Genomic DNA, 16,589 nt, shown 5'->3' with positions numbered 1-16,589 from the left:
AGTCTGTTGCCTTCTATTCAATAAATTATTAGGCTTTGGTTTAGATGTTGAAAATAAAGCAGTTATCGTAGGCTCTGGTTTATTAATAATAGAGGGATTATTTAATGAAAAGTAACTACAATTATCATCTGTTTGTGTCATTTCTAAGTGTAAGTAATATATAATAATAATAATAAAAATAAAAAGGAATTCAAAAAGAAAAAAAAGATGAAATGTAATTTGTTCTCACCAGACATTACTTGTATATACTTTAAGGCACAGAAAAACGAGTCTTTTCCATTTTTAGAATTTCGATGTCGGAGTTATAGAACAATAACGTCATTGATTCAGGAATTCCAAATAAAGCTAGTCTTATAATTAAAATAATAATAATTGAGGATTTACATATTTTATATGTAGGATCAAACACACTTAATAAATACGATTCAAAGCCTTTTTTTTTTTGTAAATAAGGAGTAATAGACCATGCATATAAAGTTTAAATTATAAATCAATTGAATCAAGTATACATGTATACAAAGATCGTTTTTTTTTGTTCTTGTCCTTCAAAACGTATCTACGTCAAGTATAAAATAAGCTTTGACTTGTGTAACATAATGAAGACATATATTTGTGTGTATATGTCAGTAATTGATAATAAATCAGAGTCAATAAATATAAATAAAGAATGATATTTAACAGTAAGAAATTATTGCTCAAACCTGTTTAATTTTATTTATTTTTTTTTTTTTGTTTTATTTGCATATATAAAAGCGATCTTTGCTTCTCTATTTTATTTGTTGAAATCATCATTATATATTACATAAGAATTCCGTCGACAACGATAATGTCTTTAATATAAGTGATATCATAAGTAAATTGGTAAATCGTCATGATGAAGAAACTAGCTATTACTTCTTGAAATAATAATAATATGTGCATTAAAATTATTATTGCTTATTTACTACTGCTGTCACTGTCACTGTCACTGTCTCTTATTTGATTGCTACTTCTTCCTCTTCTATTAACTATGGCAATGTATCTACTGTGATTAAAGAGTCTTTTCTTTTGTAATAAGAAAGAATATGTCGATTTGTATTATATATTATTAAATAGTTTAAATTAAACATTGTTCTGAAACGAATTCACCTCTTTTATCTTTTCTTATCTATCAATTGATTTTTTTTTCCTCTTCCATTACTGTATGTTTGTTGAAGGTAGAGTTGTAGTAATAGTCAGCAATATATGCGCTGGTATTTTATGGGTCATCATTCTATATCTTGTCTCCAGTATACGATTTACTACTACATCATGTCATTAAATAAGGAACAATTAAAAGGTCTCTTTTAATTCATGCTAATTATTTATTAGACTTTTGTTTAAGAAATTGGTTCCTTATTTCCATTAATACAGCAATACTAAATCTGGATTTACCTATTCTTGACTTGCTTTGATAACTCTCTCTAATTTTCACATAATTCCTTTTTTTTTTTTTTTTGTATGTGTGTTTAGTCCTCTTTGACTTTTTGTTTGTTTACTTTTACTATTTTATTTATTGAAATAGCCTAGTAAACATATCTGATACACATTTCATGCCAAAAAAAAAGACAACTACTGTGTTACAAAACGAATAGAATCGACGTACATAGCAATTACTCTTATCATCATGACGATCATGCATGTTTCTTTGTAGCACTGTTTGTTTAAATATGTAAACTTTATTGATCATATATTGTCAAGTTGATTTATCATATTTACAATAGAATAAATCCTATTCATAAAATACATATACATGTATGGTTTATAATAAGAAAGGGAGTGTTAAACATGTTTGAACAAAGATTAAGAAGAGGAAATAGATTATTTTCAGGTAGAAACATTAAAATATCTTTGATAGCGTTGACGTGCATTTTCATTAGTAGCAACATTTAAGACAGCTTTACCAAGTCCTTTACCATCAAAATAATGAACATGATAGAGATCAGAGGCAGTATATTCCAATTTAAACTTGACTGTTCTCTTTTCATTAGCTTTAATAAGATCTACATAGTATTGATCCCAATCTCTAATTGTTCCTATAGGATACTTGCCATCATGTGTTGTTTCATAATCATAAACACGAACAGCAGGATTATTTGAAGGAATAATAGAGGGTGCATTAAAGAGGGGAACAATAGACATTTTTAAGTTTTCTTTTTGCTCTATAGCATATTGATCGTCAGCAGCTATAAATCCATAACTACCATTACCATTAGGAATAACAGCATTTAAAGTATCAGCTAATAACAGAGATTAGAATTCATAATAATACTGAATTTTAGAGTTACCATTTGTATGACCAGTAAAATGACCAGCAATATACTTGCCATATTTTCCAAGTAGAGCAAAATATTTTTCATAACAAGCGTCTTTCAAAATGCGAATACCATATTCATCAATAGGAGAAATATGTCCTATGATATATGCTTGATGTTTACCATCCTTCTTCTTCAATTTCTTTAATTGAGTCTCAAGCCATTCGAGTTGAATTGTACCAGGACTAGTTGAAGAAATACAATCTTCTACTGCAAGATTTGGATTATAAAAGAACATCGAATTTAGACTAATGATACTAAGCTTATTCTTGATAATTTCTTGAATGAAATAGCCACCCTTTGTGAAAGTCTCTGTCAAATCAAGTTTAAAAGGCTTCCAAATAGTTTCAAGTATTGGGAATAAGGGATCATTTTCTTCAAGTTGATTATACATGAAAGCATCATTATTACCAATAGTGGGAAACTAATTTAATAGATTTGTTATTCATATATGTATATATACATATTTATATAACTTTACAAAAAGTGTTCCCTTTGGAAAACTTTTCAAAACATATTCAGCAACTAGTGTGTGTCCTTTAATTACTTGATCGTGAGTTACAGGTAAATTAGCATCTCGATTCTATTTTTTTTTTCTTAAAAAAAAAAAAGACATTTGACAAATAAATACTAAAAATATTTACCTGTCTAACGGTGTCACCAGTATAAATGATAAAATCAATTTGATTTATCTCTTTTTTAAGAAATTTAAAAGTGGCATCAACAAGTGGCACTGGAGAAGCACATCGAGTCCCCAAGGCGCCAAATTTACCAGTAATTTCAGAACCATTACCAGTAATAGTATGGCATATTCTACTTGGATCAGAACCTTCAAGATACAATGGATCAATATGTATGTCTTATATTTGAAGAGGAAAAAAAAAACGCCTCAGATTAAATTGAGTATCAGTTGAACGATAAATTGTATTTTACCAGTGATATGAAGAAACTTGCCAAATAATTTATCATGCTTTTTCTGAGAGTTAAATTCTTTTGCAGCTACAGCATGAACAAAAGGCCCACATTGACACGATAAGAGACAAATAAAAATCCAGTTGAAAACTATCTTCAAATACATTTACAAAATTATGAAGTAAAATAGAATATAATTATAAATACATGTATTTTTTTTAAAAAAAAAAAAAAAAAAAAAAAAAAAAAAAAAAAAGAAAGCTAGCATGTTTATATACTATTACAATTAAATATTTATATAAATATACATATTACCATTGAATAAAATTTAAAACCTCCTCTGTTTGACCACATAATAAACTACTACTATATTCCCTTGGTTAGGTCAAGAATGGGAAAAATACGTTTGACAGTTAAAAGGGGAAAAAAAAGAATAACGAACTATATTAGAAATGTGATACGAGGTTAATCACTGCATAACTATTTGACCAAGTCAGCTCCAAGAGGATTTTATCATGCTAAAGGTAATCAAGTTAAATGAGCATGTGATATATCGTCAACTAAAAAATTGTCCATGCATAAGTGAAGGAGCTATTTTGGGCAATAAATAGCTTCCTACGTTTGTTAGGAATGTGATTGAATAGAAAAAGTGAAAGGGTCAGTCGCAGAACTAGTTATTTGCTGCCGGTAGTACATATTTAGACAAGCAGTAGCATAGAATCAGGTAAAATTATTATTTGGATGAAAAACATAATTTTTTTTTTGGGGGGGAGTACCATCAGGTAACTAACCTGTAAGATAGCATAAAGCACGATTATGTTCAGCCCGAGTCGTAGGCAATTAAAGAATAGAATCAATTGTGAGTGTTGGAAGACAGGTAGAAAAAAAAATAAAATTGAATAAGACAAATGGTATTGTATATCAAACTGTTCACCTAGGAACTTTTGACAAATTGATCAAAAAGCGTGATAAAAAAAATGTCCCATCAACCGACCCTGCGAATTATAGACCAATTAGACCAATTAGTTACATTTTAACTTTTACAAAAATTCTTATAGAGTTTAGTGCATATATCCCTATCTTTTAGTAGATAGTCCCCTATCAGATATTTCACAAAGCGAATTTTGTGCAGCTCGAGATTCTTTTGATCAAGCCCCATATTTAGTAGAAATATGTAATATTCTTAGATGTAAACGTAAGATCAATCCAGTATTAGCTTTTTTTTTCGACATTAAATCTGCATATAACACTGTGGATTGAAATTACATACGGTAGACGGTACAAAAAAACCATTTACTGGCCGCTCCTCTAAATATTCTACTTTGTAACCTGTTCGATTACGTCCCGATTGAAGCCCTTCTCAATAACGCAACCTCCACTAGGTTTTCTCCAAAAACTGAAGTGTTATTTTTTTTCTCACCTTTTCTTTATTCTAATTATATTAATAATCTACCTAATATATTAAAAAGATCGCAAGCTTTCACTGACGACCATCTAAACGATCTAGTCCAACTAGTTCTAAATTTAACATACTTACTTTAAGCTGATGATATAGTTCTTATAGCGAATCTCTCTTTGTTTCAGCCTTTACTTGACCTTTATGAAGAACATAGTTATACTTTAGAATATAGATGGAACTTACAAAGAATACGTTGCTACTTGCCCCTGACCTTTTATCACAGCTCTGCACTCTTTGTAACAACAACGTTACCTCAGAATAAATGTTTTTCTTATTTTGGCACACTTATCAATCCTGGAGGGTTTTTAGATCTGTATACTCTTGTTTGAAACGATCCTTGCTAGGCTCTCTCGCTCTCTCTATCTCTATCTCTACAATAAACATAATTACTTCGATTGCTATCTTCAACAAATCAAGATTTGACTAGTTAATTGCCTCTCGTCTCTATACACAAACTGTCCGCTCACAGTTGAAAAAATATGGCTTGGCTATCAACATATTTAACTCCAAAACGATCAAATCCCTTAAAGACCGTCAAAATAGCTGCTTCCACTGTACATTTGGTGGACATTATACATATTCCTTCTCCTCCTCTCTCCCCCCCCTCCTCCTGAGTTTATATATTGTATTTCGCTAAGCTATCTCATATGCATGAACGTATTAGTATACGACATGCTCAATTCATTCTTCGATTTCGCATTCTTCACCAATGATACACTACTTACTAAGCTGCTACCTTATCTTCAGCAATTATAAAAAAAAATCGCTCACTAAATGGTACTATCTTCATAAAATATTACTTTGAAAATAAGGCATCCCTTCTGTTGAAAGCCTCAATACACGTTTATTTCAGTTCACTTGTCTTTTTGACGATCCTGAATGAAAGATGTCTCTGCTTGTTATTCACCAGTACTTGTCTGCTTGTCGTAATACGTTAATAATTGATCCTATTCTTTGGTTACCTATCACACGATCTAACCGAAGCTGATATCTTTGTTAGTGCCTTGATTGGTTACCCCATGATCATCTTCCGTATTGCAACTCATTATAATATAGTCTCACCATATGTAAATACCACAAATAATTGAAGACCCTCTTTCCTTCCTCCTTAATAAGCTTCCTTTCAAAAAATAAATAAATAAATAATCAGTGTAACACCATTCTCATATCACTAAGAAAAAAATAAGTAGAAAGATGCTCAAACAGTTATCAAGACTCTCATTTCAGATATTGTACAATTATAAAAGAGATGTGTGTCACAGATGATCTTTATGTCACATTGAAAAGAAGGCCCTCTCCCCTTCCAGAATTCAAAGGATAAAATAGCAATGGAAAGTAAAATAAAACCTGAAAGATATAGAAGCATATAAGAAAAAGCAAGGAAAAAAAAGTCTTCTCCAAAGCTATGACAATTGCTCAATATGACAAACTTATAATAAATAATCCTTTTAATGTGAAAACTAAAGCTGATAATAAAAAAATTGATTATCTAATATAAACAATGCATCGTGTAATTAAAAATGAAGAGCAAAGATACACTTTCTACCGTACTCTTTTTTTTTTTTTTTTGACTTTTGAACAATTGATACCCATTTTAAAGTTCCTATTAACTATTTAAACGTCAAATCATGAAATACCTTAATCAAATTACTATTTTGAATATTCCTATATCTTTAATAATTTAATAATATACAAAACACTGGATAAAAGTAATAATGGCTTGGGGTAACTATAGCAAATTGAAGAAGTAAGGGGAGAAGAAGAAGAGGAAGAAAAAAAAAAACTGCAAACTTGTTTATATGGAAGTTCTTTTTTTTAAAAAAAAGTAGTAAAATGATTATAAGATGAATGTGTACACAGGATATATAATTTACACATAGAGTAGCCCTATTTTTATATAATACTCAACTAACTATTCTATCATTCCTTTTTCAATATACTTTTATTAAATGCTAAATTTCATGATACATTTTCCATCCGCCTCCTTTCTTTCCTTTTTTTATTTTATTTTGTTTTAATTTATAAATCAACACAAGTAGAACCATCTGTAACTACATCTAAAACTTTATAAAAGCATTCAAAGTTTCCATGTTGCTTGAATAATGCAATAGCTGCCTTGGCAATTTCATCGTAATTTTTAGTAGCTAAAGCTAAAATAGTAGGACCTGCACCAGAAAGACAAATACCTAAAAGTCCATCATATTTTTGATAAGTAATTGTCGACAAGATCTCTGGAAGTCCTGGAATCAATGTCTTTCGATAAGGTTGATGAACTTTGTCTTGCATTGCATTATAAATCAATTCAGGATTAGGTGGAACTTGACTTAATGCAGTTGTTAACACAGCTAATCTTTGGAAGTTGAAAATCTATAAAAGGAAAATAATAATAATAATAAAATCAGGCATTTTTTTTTATAGTTAGTTAGTTAGTTAGTTAATAAAGTAAATAATTTGAAATTCCTTACCATATCCTTTCTTTCATATTGTGTAGGTAACACAGCTCTTGCCTTTGCCGTAGCGACTTCAAATTGAGGCACAATAGCGATACATTTAATATCTGGATTCCAACCTAATCTAACATAATGTCCAATACCTACAGGAGGTTGAGGAACAGACTTTTGAGTAACGGCGATATCTAAAAGAGAAGTTTCGGATGCAGGTACATTTTTCATCTGTTCAGGACTTAACTCACGCAAATAAGAGGCAACAAAACCACCCATCAAGGCAGCTGCCACATTATCAGGATGTCTTTCGATCATTAAACAGTAATCGAGGAGTCTATCACGATCTAAATTTAACTGACCAAGGGCGTTACCTAACAGGACACCACCCACTACAGCAGCACCAGAAGAACCTAAACCACGACCCAGGGGGATAGGATTATCTACATGGATTTTGAGAGGTTGAGGTAAAGTATGAATGCCGTTAGCAGCAAGAACATATAATGCAGTCTTAGTGATTAGGTTCTTTTCGGCCGTTAGAGGAACATCTTTCGCTCCTTCTCCTGAATAAGTCATAACAAAGGAAGGTGTTTTATCGCTAGGAGGTAGTATTTCAACATCAATTGTTAAGTATAATGATAGGGAAATACCCAAGACATCAAAACCAGGACCGATATTAGCTGTTGAACATGGTGATTTAATGCGAAATTTTCTAGGTTCGTTATAGTTGAGCATAGTCATTGTTCTCACCTTCCTCCTTTTTTTTTTTTTTACTGACTGTATCTATAGATCTTTTCAGTAAATCTATAAAGGAAAGAGATTTATGTAAAAAAAAAAAAAAAAAAAAAAAAAAAAAAAAAAAAAAAAAAAAGAATTTAGTTACTGTTTGTCAAAGATGAAAATAATTAAAAAAAAAAAAAAAAAAAAAAAAAGTGACTGGCTAATATATGATTTACTTATTCTTGGTCATACAGCATGTTTAATCTAAAAAAAGATGATTGGAAAATGTTTTAAAGACCAGCTGTTTTAATATTCCGATTTAGTAAAATGGTTTCTTTTGATGAGCTTCTTTTGTGTTGCCCGGATCGGATCAAAAAGGGAAAAACAAAGAAAATAAAAAAGAATAGGGCAAAAGATAAAGAAGAAGAAGAAAAGGAATAGAAAACTTTAACTTCAAATGCTAGATTAATGACTGCATAAGCATTTGATCAAGTTAGTACCAAGAGAAGGGGAGGAATTTCAGGAGAAAATTTACCATGGCGAAAGTAATCAAGCTCAAAGAGTATGAGACATATTGTAGATCAGTAAATAATCCATACACGGAGAAAAGACACTGAAACTCTTATTAGAGACACAGGGTAAAAAAGAAAAGAGATAAAAAGAGTATATACTATTTTTGGATAGACAAAACGGATTGATTAAAACTAAGACTATCTTAAATCAACCTTTTTTTGCATAGCCATCTGTGTTAATCAATTCTAGCTTTTTTTTTTTTGAATCCATCTAAATAACTTGTTTTACTTATAATGTCTTTTACCAGCTTGACACTAAATAATTCTTAGAAGTAACAGTTATGCATACACTTTGATACATGGTGTACTTTCATTATTGGTTTCCTATTGGTTTCCTTTAACATATGCCGTCTAAGTTACTACTACTACTACTACTCCCTTTTCTTTTTGCGTTATATGATTAATTTCACTTGGTTAGTATGGATAATTATGTAAGAAATCAGCAGCCTTAATACTTTATCAGCTTTTGCTAAAATACCATTTCCAAAGATGTATGTAGAAGAAAATATAAAAAAGAAATGTTTTACAAAGTCTTTAATTTTAATGGATACGATTTTATACAGAGATAAACTTTTTATTAGAAGAGCATTTATATAATTTAATAATTTTAAATAGGATGAATTCTTAAAGAAAAAAAAGAAAAGAAAAGAAAAAATTCTTTTCCAAAGCCTAATTCGAACAGACAGGTTTGTTGCAGATGCTGTTATTGCTAACAAAGCTTCATATTCTATCAACTCTAGATAAAAACCAAGAATTTGATATATAAAATGATATCTGAATCAATCGATAAACATACAAAAAGTAGATCAATTTTCTCCATATAGGGTCAATCCTGGAAGGACAAATATGTTCACAGCTGCTTATGGTAGTGGCGAAATACCACAGCAGATTAGAAAATTAACTATTAAATAATATTATATTCTTACAAAATCTAAATGCCATGATAAAAAAAAACTATAAAAGTGAATAAAGCAGCAATAATAATAACAATAAATAGACTATATTTTCTTAAACATACTGACAGTAAAAACTATCAATCTATCATCCTATGTTGAATACACATGTCTATGTTATGCTTCCTTTAAAATAAATACTGTCTTTTGATGAATCAAACGTTTCATTTAGAGGTTTTTTCTGCTACCAAGGTATACAACATGCCAAGATGATGTGGAAACGTGATTGCAATGCCATGAAAGACATTCATTCATGATATACAAACTGTTTGTAATCAGCTTCTCTGCATTCTCTCGTCAGAAACAATAATATCAGTATTTCGGAAATAAGTTTTTTTTTTTCCTAATGGGAAATTTAGATTTCTATAGGTAAATATGTCTAAAAACTACTAGTAGTTTTATTTCGGCTAAATCTATTTTTGCTCCTTCCTAAATTTGTATACTTCTTTAATCTATTACAAAGTTTCTTTTAATTAGTCTCTATTTCATTTGAAAATAATATAGTCAGATCAATTCCTGATACAAACAAAGACGTTTTTCCATGATTTTCTATTAAAGTGTATAGGTGCTCATTCTTTGTTTTTGTTTTTATAATATATATGTATATATTTATATTTATATATATTTATGAATATGTGTTAGCATCTCTCTATATTCTTAGTATTACTTGTATAATTTTTTTTCTTCAATGCTTTCTATTATATTATGCCATAGCTATATGTTGATGCGTTGTTTATGCTTTGTATAGCCCAAGTTTGGCCGTAAGTTAATTAAAATTATTTCTCTTATTTCAGTAAAAATGAATAGCTGTTTTAGTCAAAATTTGATTTTATAATTGAAAAATCATTACATATACATGTATATATATAGAAAAAAAATTACTTAAAGTTATTCGATGATCTAATCATTATGAATTTACTCTTTTATGATATTATATTTGATTTTATATGTGCATACACTGTTCCTAGAGACAGCAGTAATAACATATAGTTTATAATATGGTTAGATTTATACTAAGAAAAAAACAAAAAAAAAAGGGGGGGAAGGATCACAGCCAATAGCCATCACCTCAACTTGGTCACAAATAACTTGGACATATTAGAAAAGTTTAAGGGCTTTAATGGGTATTCTGTTTTAAAGTATAACGGCCCAATCTATACAGCAAATAGTGTTAAGCAGTATATTACAATTTGTAGCTATAAGTGTATTTATTTGCCCGAGTTTAATCCAATTGAATAGTTTTAGTCCTTTGTTGAAAAAAAAAAACTTTTGGATAATAAAATACTCATCAATATAATTCCTGAAGCATGCAATCATACTTTTTCAAGTGTCTTAAAAATGCTTCCATCGTTATTGTTGTGCCGAAATACAGTTTTTACACTTCAGATCCACACAATGTTAGTTTTTTTTCTGGATGAATCAAAATTAATTTTCAGACGTCTAGCTTACCTTTTTTTTTTTTTTTTTTTGGAAAATGTAAAAACGGAAATCAGACCATGGGATAAATTAGTTGAGACAAGTTCAAGGTCAAAATTTAAATTTGGCTTTACCTGTAAGATCTTTAAGTCAACACCTCACCGAGATGGGATATGACAACTACATTAGAGGTGGTGCTTTGTCTTTTGAAGACATTGGGACGACCATTTCCGCTTCAGATTGATGTAGCAATGGTTAACATGTTCTTTGCAGCTAACACATCTCGATTCCAATAAATATAGCAACTTTTGCAGATGAATATTTGATGTATTCTATGTGCATCACCTCCCTTTCCATATATGAGGTTTTGAAGCTTGGTTTCAAGACAGGAATTGCATGTCTATACAATACAGGTGTAATATATTGTATTAATACGCTTATTATATTCACATGTATGTATTTTTCTACCTTGGATGTTTTGTATTCGTCTATGTCTAGAAGCAATAATCCCCCCAAGCTTTTCTTGTATTTTTAGCTGCCTATATATCTTTTCTGATATACCATGCTTTAGCCCTTTAAATCTTACCTGGCTTTTGTTTTTAAGACCATTGCCAAATACAACTAACGGCATCTTGCGGCTATCGCTCTCCTCAAACTTCTCCCAGTGTTCTCTTTCAAAAAAAAAAAAAAAAAAGTTATGAGTAACAAGAATACAAAGTATTCATGAATATGTATACTACCTAGTGGCATTCTTTCCTCGATTGGGATGAGTATCAGGAGGGTCTCTGTCATACTTGGCCTCTGTCTTTCTTCTTTTTCTCTTATTTCTTTTCGTCTTTCCTCTTCTTTTTTTTTTTTTTTTTTTTTTTTTTTTTTTTTTTGTAATATTTTTTTGAGCCGTTAATAAGAATGTTGATAGCATTTTCAACTGCGCACTGAGAACCGACATAACTGAGCCAGTAAATTCTGGCAGTTTCAAAGCTGTAAAAATCGAACAAAACTTCCATATGCTGTAGCATATAAGTGATGTACATTTTATAATGATCTATGAATGTGGTTTTCGATGAAGGAATTTGTGTTTCAACAGTCTCTACATTGGATCTTCTTTTATGCTCTTTTTCCATTTTTTGTCGATTTACATTTCCACTCATGTCATAGTATTCGGCTGAAGACAAACGCCTTATGTCTGTATTCTCATGATAAGAGACAAAAGCATCTTTTCTGTTTGGGTCTACAGCACAAGGTCTAAAATATCTATTTATTTCTTCACTGGTAAAATTGTGCAGTTCCAAAGAAGTCTTGCTTATACTAGGCGATGTTGCCTGTGTTTTTCTACAGAATGATATCCTGCATGTATATCCGTCTGTATACATGCTATTTAAAAAAAAACATCTTTCCTTTTCGATGAGACAAATCTATTAAGTCTTCAAGACTATTCAAATTCAAAATTAGTATGCTTATTTCTCGTAAACAATGTTAACATTTGCCTGTTAATGTTTAATTTCGAAAAATCAAAGTAGGCAAAGAAACATCTTTGTATCTGTTGGAAAGGAGTCTCTTCATCTTGTTTCTCCAAAAAAGCCCCAGGAAATATGCCACCTAAATTTCAGCTATCGATCTTTATAAAACGCCAACGAAAACTTGATTTTGGAAATAAACTAAAGAGCCTGAGTGGAACAAACTTCTTTTTATTGTCTTTGCTTGTCTTTTTATTCTTCTTAACCTTCTTTTTTTTTAGTCTTTTTCTATTTGGTGGATTTGTCTGCTCTGATTGTTCTAGTAAACCAGGCTGTGTTTGTGGGTTTTCCTCAATTAAGGCTTCGTATTTAACCAGAATATACCTTAATGCTGGTATTATACCAAAAGGTGCTTTATTGAGAGTTTCTTTTGTCATCGGAAACGAAGGTAATCGATTTCTAATTTCCCAAATCAATGGTTTTAAGAGGGCACGGATGTTGCCTTGGGCTTCTTCATTTAATGAAAAAGCAATATTGGCATCCATAGCTGGTCGTACCTCATGAGAAAGCACCGCATCTAAGACATGTTCGAATACTATATGTTTTATAATGGATATCTTCACCTCCTTTTGATAAAAAAAAATGTTAATGTTTGTAGTGGTATACAGTGCTACTTTTCTAAAAAAAAAAAAAAAAAAAGAACAAGGTTTTTCCTATGTATAGGTTGTTATATACGCTGCTCATTTTGATCCCCCCCTTTTTTTTTCAGAATTGAGCAGAGTTGCTTCCGCTTTCATTAAACAATAGAAACTTTGTTGGCCAAGTAAAAGTTATATACAAATGAATTTTGAGTTCCATTCTTAGATCGTGTAGTGATATAGTGGTACAAGTGTTAGAGAAGCTGACTATCTTTAAGAATTCCACTCCCAAATCGAAAAAAAAATCTCCATATTATCTCAGTAGTAAATCAGTTTCCCATTGTACAGTTAAATCAGCACCAAAAAATGGAATTTTTTTTTATAAATGCGCTAGCTAAACCTTCTTAAGGTTGTTCGCAAGTAACATCCATGTAAGAGACAAAAAAAAATAGCTGACCTGTTAGCCTACAGTTGCATTTTAGTTCATCCAACATTTTGTCTCAATTTAATTTCTCGAGTTCCTTTGTTTGATTTCCGTTTTTACATTTTCCAAAAAATGTAAGCTAGACGTTTGAACATTAATTTTGATTCGTCCAGAAAAAAAAACTAACATTGTCTGAATTTGAAGTGTAAAAACTGCAATAATAAGAATAATGATATGCCATGAAATAATTTTTTATTTGCGCTGATCTCAAAATTTAAAGCGTAGTGTGGTGTATGTGGTTATGATATTTTAAAAAGAATGCGAGTCATACTTTCGGATAATGATCCATAAAATCTAATTGGCAGATAGTTTACCCAGAAGAAAAAAAGAAAAGAAAAGAAAAGAAAAGGAAATACTGTTGATTGATTTGAGAAGTTTTGACTTGTGTTTCTAGATATTTACCAATAGATAATAAATATTTATAAAACAACAGATTGCTATTTCTTCTTTAAAAAGGATCATAATAAAAAAAAAAAGGAGAAAGATTTCGATACAAGCACACAAACACACACACACATATCATATTGAAAAGAAAAAAAGTGATAAACTAAGAAATTATCGCCTGATTTTTTATTTTTTCATTTTTATTATTATTATTTTATTTTATTTCCCTTTGCTATAGAATATAGTCTTACCAAGTGAATATGATTTTTAGTAGTAGTAGTCGATAAGCAGCAGTAAGAAGTGGAGGTTGAAAATTAGCATTTATTATTTATGTGTGTGTGTGTATATTTCTGCTTTTATATTTTTGGTTTTACATTTTTTATTGGTTTAACTTTAAAGTAAGCTTAAAGCTCGAGTATATAAAAATACAACTTTATTTTTTTTTTTTATTATTTTTTGTTTTTTATTATTCTTCTTCTTCTTTATTCTTGCATAATATGAGTCCTGCTAATAACTATATGTATTATAATCCCCATCATTTCTATCCTCAAAATATAAGTAAGTGTGTGTGTTATAGGGTTTAATCCTTGAAGAAATATAAATTAAAAACTTGTTATATTAGTTTCTCCTGTAAATACTACTCCAACTACTACTTCTTCATCTTCAGTGTCATCTCTTAATCGACTTGAACAAATTCAAGCACAACTTGAACTTGCTCGGAACTTTTATGATGATTTTGAATTTTGTCCTGTTCAGTGTTCTTCAGAGGTTTTAGAACATCGAGATCGTATTCATCAACGTCTATATTCTCCTCATACTTCTCCTCGTACTTCTCCTTCAATGTCACCAAATAATAGTCCTACAAAACGACGAGCTATTCCTATAATTAATCCTTCTAATATGACTCCTGTTATACCTCCTCAGCAACAACCATCACAGCAGCATCAAAACTTTATGTTACGTAATAATAGATATTCTCATTCTAACAGTGTCCTTGTTCAATAATTTATTTATATACCTTATATTCGCATTCATTCCTTATATTATATTTATAAACATATGCTGCATATATCTTTTATATATATACATACACATACACATATACATATACATATACATGTATATATATGTATATACACATATACAAATTTATATATTTAAAAATAATAATAATAACAATAAATAGGTTATTTAAAGTTTTAATTAGGTGGATAATTTGTAATCCGCATTATGTAACATACAATTTATAGCACTAGATTTTTTTTTTTCACTGCCGATAATAATATTCGTTTATGTAGGCTACTTTTTTTTTTCGTAGTAATGAATAAATGCTGTTATTTCATATACGCTTAAGAAAAACATGATAATCACCTTAATAAGCTCTAGAACAAAATATCATTTTTTCTTGGTAAAGCTCATTACATATTTTATTTATTAGTCTTTACATCAATCTTTAACAGTAATAATTCCTTTTATTGAAGAGGCGCCTATCAGTGTGATTATAGTACTTGTACATATGTATTTTATATACGCTTTGATGATAAATCAGCAATGTAATGAAAGGATATATTTTATTTCTTCATCTATTCATGTCTATTATTGCGTGTATATTATATTCATCTTTATCGAACCCCTTCAAAATAGTAATAATAATAATAATCGAAACCTTAGTATGTTAATTATCAGCTATTAAAATACAAGATAGAAAAGGGTCAATGTGAAAAAAAAGTAGACTATAGCAAAAGTAAAAGTGACAAGTTAAAAAAGCAACTAAAAATAATAATATCTATGTAAAGCAGGAAACAAATATAAAGTTGAGAAATGATAATACCAACAACTTAGTCCGTATCTTTTCAAGTAGATAATAGTAAAGTTCGATGGCTTCATAACGACAAGTAACCTTTTAGAAGAATGGTTACTAAAAATGCTATATAACTCATATAGAATTTGCAATTGTATATGACGTGAATGGGTTTCAAGAAGATGGCATTTATTACTATCAAGACTTGGAAAGATCATTAAAGATAACTTGTAAACTCTTCTTTCAACTTGATAGTCATCTTGTTCTATCTTCTTACCACTATTATCTAGAATAGAATGATAACCTGAAATTGTTTCATTTTTTTTTAAAACAGAAAAATAAATAAATATTATATTTATATTATATTAAATTATATTAGATTATTCTTCTTCGACTAAGAAGAGTCTTCTAGACTTTAGCTTCGATTCACTTTTTTTTTTTAACCTTGATAAATATATCTGTATTTGACCATTATAAATAAAATATAGCCAGTAATGATAGCATCATACAGTGCTTTGTGTTTAAAATCAAGATTTTGGAAAAACTCAACTTCGTTTTATAAAACAAAATATACGTAAAAACCTTGAATATTGATTTCCAATTTCTTGGTTTTTAAATGCAAAGCACTGTATGTGCTTATTCATAGATTGAGAAAAGTTGTGCAAAAATTAAGAATGAACCCTCCCTTTTTTTTTTTTTTTTTTTACGTATATTGCTTAGTACCAATTAAACAACAATAGCACCAAACACAGATATTAGAAGACTTCAAAGTATATGAAGAAGATAAAGAGAAAAATGCGACTTGAGAAAAAGTCTGACTGCTGTAAGTACGCTTTCTGATAGATATGCATGGGTAGTTGCTAGACCTCTTAATGAAATAATGAAAGGTCCACGCTATGAATGAATAGCAGAACAAGATATAAGTTTATTCAGACTGAATTAAAGGTAATTAAAGTAATTCAATGAGATGAATGTTTATTTATATAATGTTATCATAATAGTAAAAAAAAAAAAAAAAA

General features: G+C 29.6%; 4 protein-coding genes across 4 annotated transcripts; 1 reads left to right on the top strand and 3 right to left on the bottom strand.

Annotated features, from left to right (window-relative positions):
- Positions 1-1,713: 1,713 nt before the first annotated feature.
- On the bottom strand, positions 1,714-3,473 carry BX663DRAFT_520026 (Metallo-dependent phosphatase-like protein). The gene is made up of 5 exons (XM_051529064.1): positions 3,267-3,473; positions 2,978-3,192; positions 2,815-2,916; positions 2,307-2,757; positions 1,714-2,258 (listed from the first exon to the last, which is right to left on the bottom strand). The coding sequence occupies exons 1-5, from the start codon at positions 3,409-3,411 to the stop codon at positions 1,846-1,848; spliced, it is 1,326 nt and encodes a 441-aa protein (XP_051379670.1). The 5' UTR covers positions 3,412-3,473; the 3' UTR covers positions 1,714-1,845.
- Positions 3,474-6,723: 3,250 nt separating this feature from the next.
- BX663DRAFT_440727 (homoserine kinase) lies at positions 6,724-7,880 on the bottom strand (the record flags this gene model as incomplete). Its single annotated transcript, XM_051523414.1, has 2 exons — positions 6,724-7,071; positions 7,170-7,880. The coding sequence occupies 2 exons, from the start codon at positions 7,878-7,880 to the stop codon at positions 6,724-6,726; spliced, it is 1,059 nt and encodes a 352-aa protein (XP_051379669.1).
- A 3,161-nt stretch (positions 7,881-11,041) lies between these two features.
- BX663DRAFT_554638 (uncharacterized protein) lies at positions 11,042-12,808 on the bottom strand (the record flags this gene model as incomplete). The annotated part of the gene is made up of 5 exons (XM_051531553.1): positions 11,042-11,206; positions 11,393-11,477; positions 11,547-11,651; positions 11,743-12,138; positions 12,489-12,808. The coding sequence occupies 5 exons, from the start codon at positions 12,806-12,808 to the stop codon at positions 11,042-11,044; spliced, it is 1,071 nt and encodes a 356-aa protein (XP_051379668.1).
- A 1,394-nt stretch (positions 12,809-14,202) lies between these two features.
- Positions 14,203-14,937, top strand: BX663DRAFT_520013 (uncharacterized protein). The gene is made up of 2 exons (XM_051529063.1): positions 14,203-14,327; positions 14,392-14,937. The coding sequence occupies exons 1-2, from the start codon at positions 14,267-14,269 to the stop codon at positions 14,772-14,774; spliced, it is 444 nt and encodes a 147-aa protein (XP_051379667.1). The 5' UTR covers positions 14,203-14,266; the 3' UTR covers positions 14,775-14,937.
- Positions 14,938-16,589: the final 1,652 nt, after the last annotated feature.

The sequence above is a fragment of the Cokeromyces recurvatus genome, assembly GCF_025118155.1.
Source record: "Cokeromyces recurvatus strain NRRL 2243 chromosome Unknown BX663scaffold_28, whole genome shotgun sequence".
NCBI classification, from domain to species: domain Eukaryota; kingdom Fungi; phylum Mucoromycota; class Mucoromycetes; order Mucorales; family Mucoraceae; genus Cokeromyces; species Cokeromyces recurvatus.
This window is presented reverse-complemented; position numbering and strand designations above follow the sequence as displayed.

Coding starts and splice junctions, on each gene's coding strand:
- BX663DRAFT_520026 (XM_051529064.1), bottom strand. CDS start 3,411: ATGTATTTGAAGATAGTTTTCAACTGGATTTTTATTTGTCTCTTATCG. Junction 3,193..3,266: donor CAAGTTTCTTCATATCACTG/GTAAAATACAAT, acceptor TTCAAATATAAG/ACATACATATTGATCCATTG. Junction 2,758..2,814: donor TTCCAAAGGGAACACTTTTT/GTAAAGTTATAT, acceptor CTATTAAATTAG/TTTCCCACTATTGGTAATAA.
- BX663DRAFT_520013 (XM_051529063.1), top strand. CDS start 14,267: ATGAGTCCTGCTAATAACTATATGTATTATAATCCCCATCATTTCTAT. Junction 14,328..14,391: donor TTTCTATCCTCAAAATATAA/GTAAGTGTGTGT, acceptor TTGTTATATTAG/TTTCTCCTGTAAATACTACT.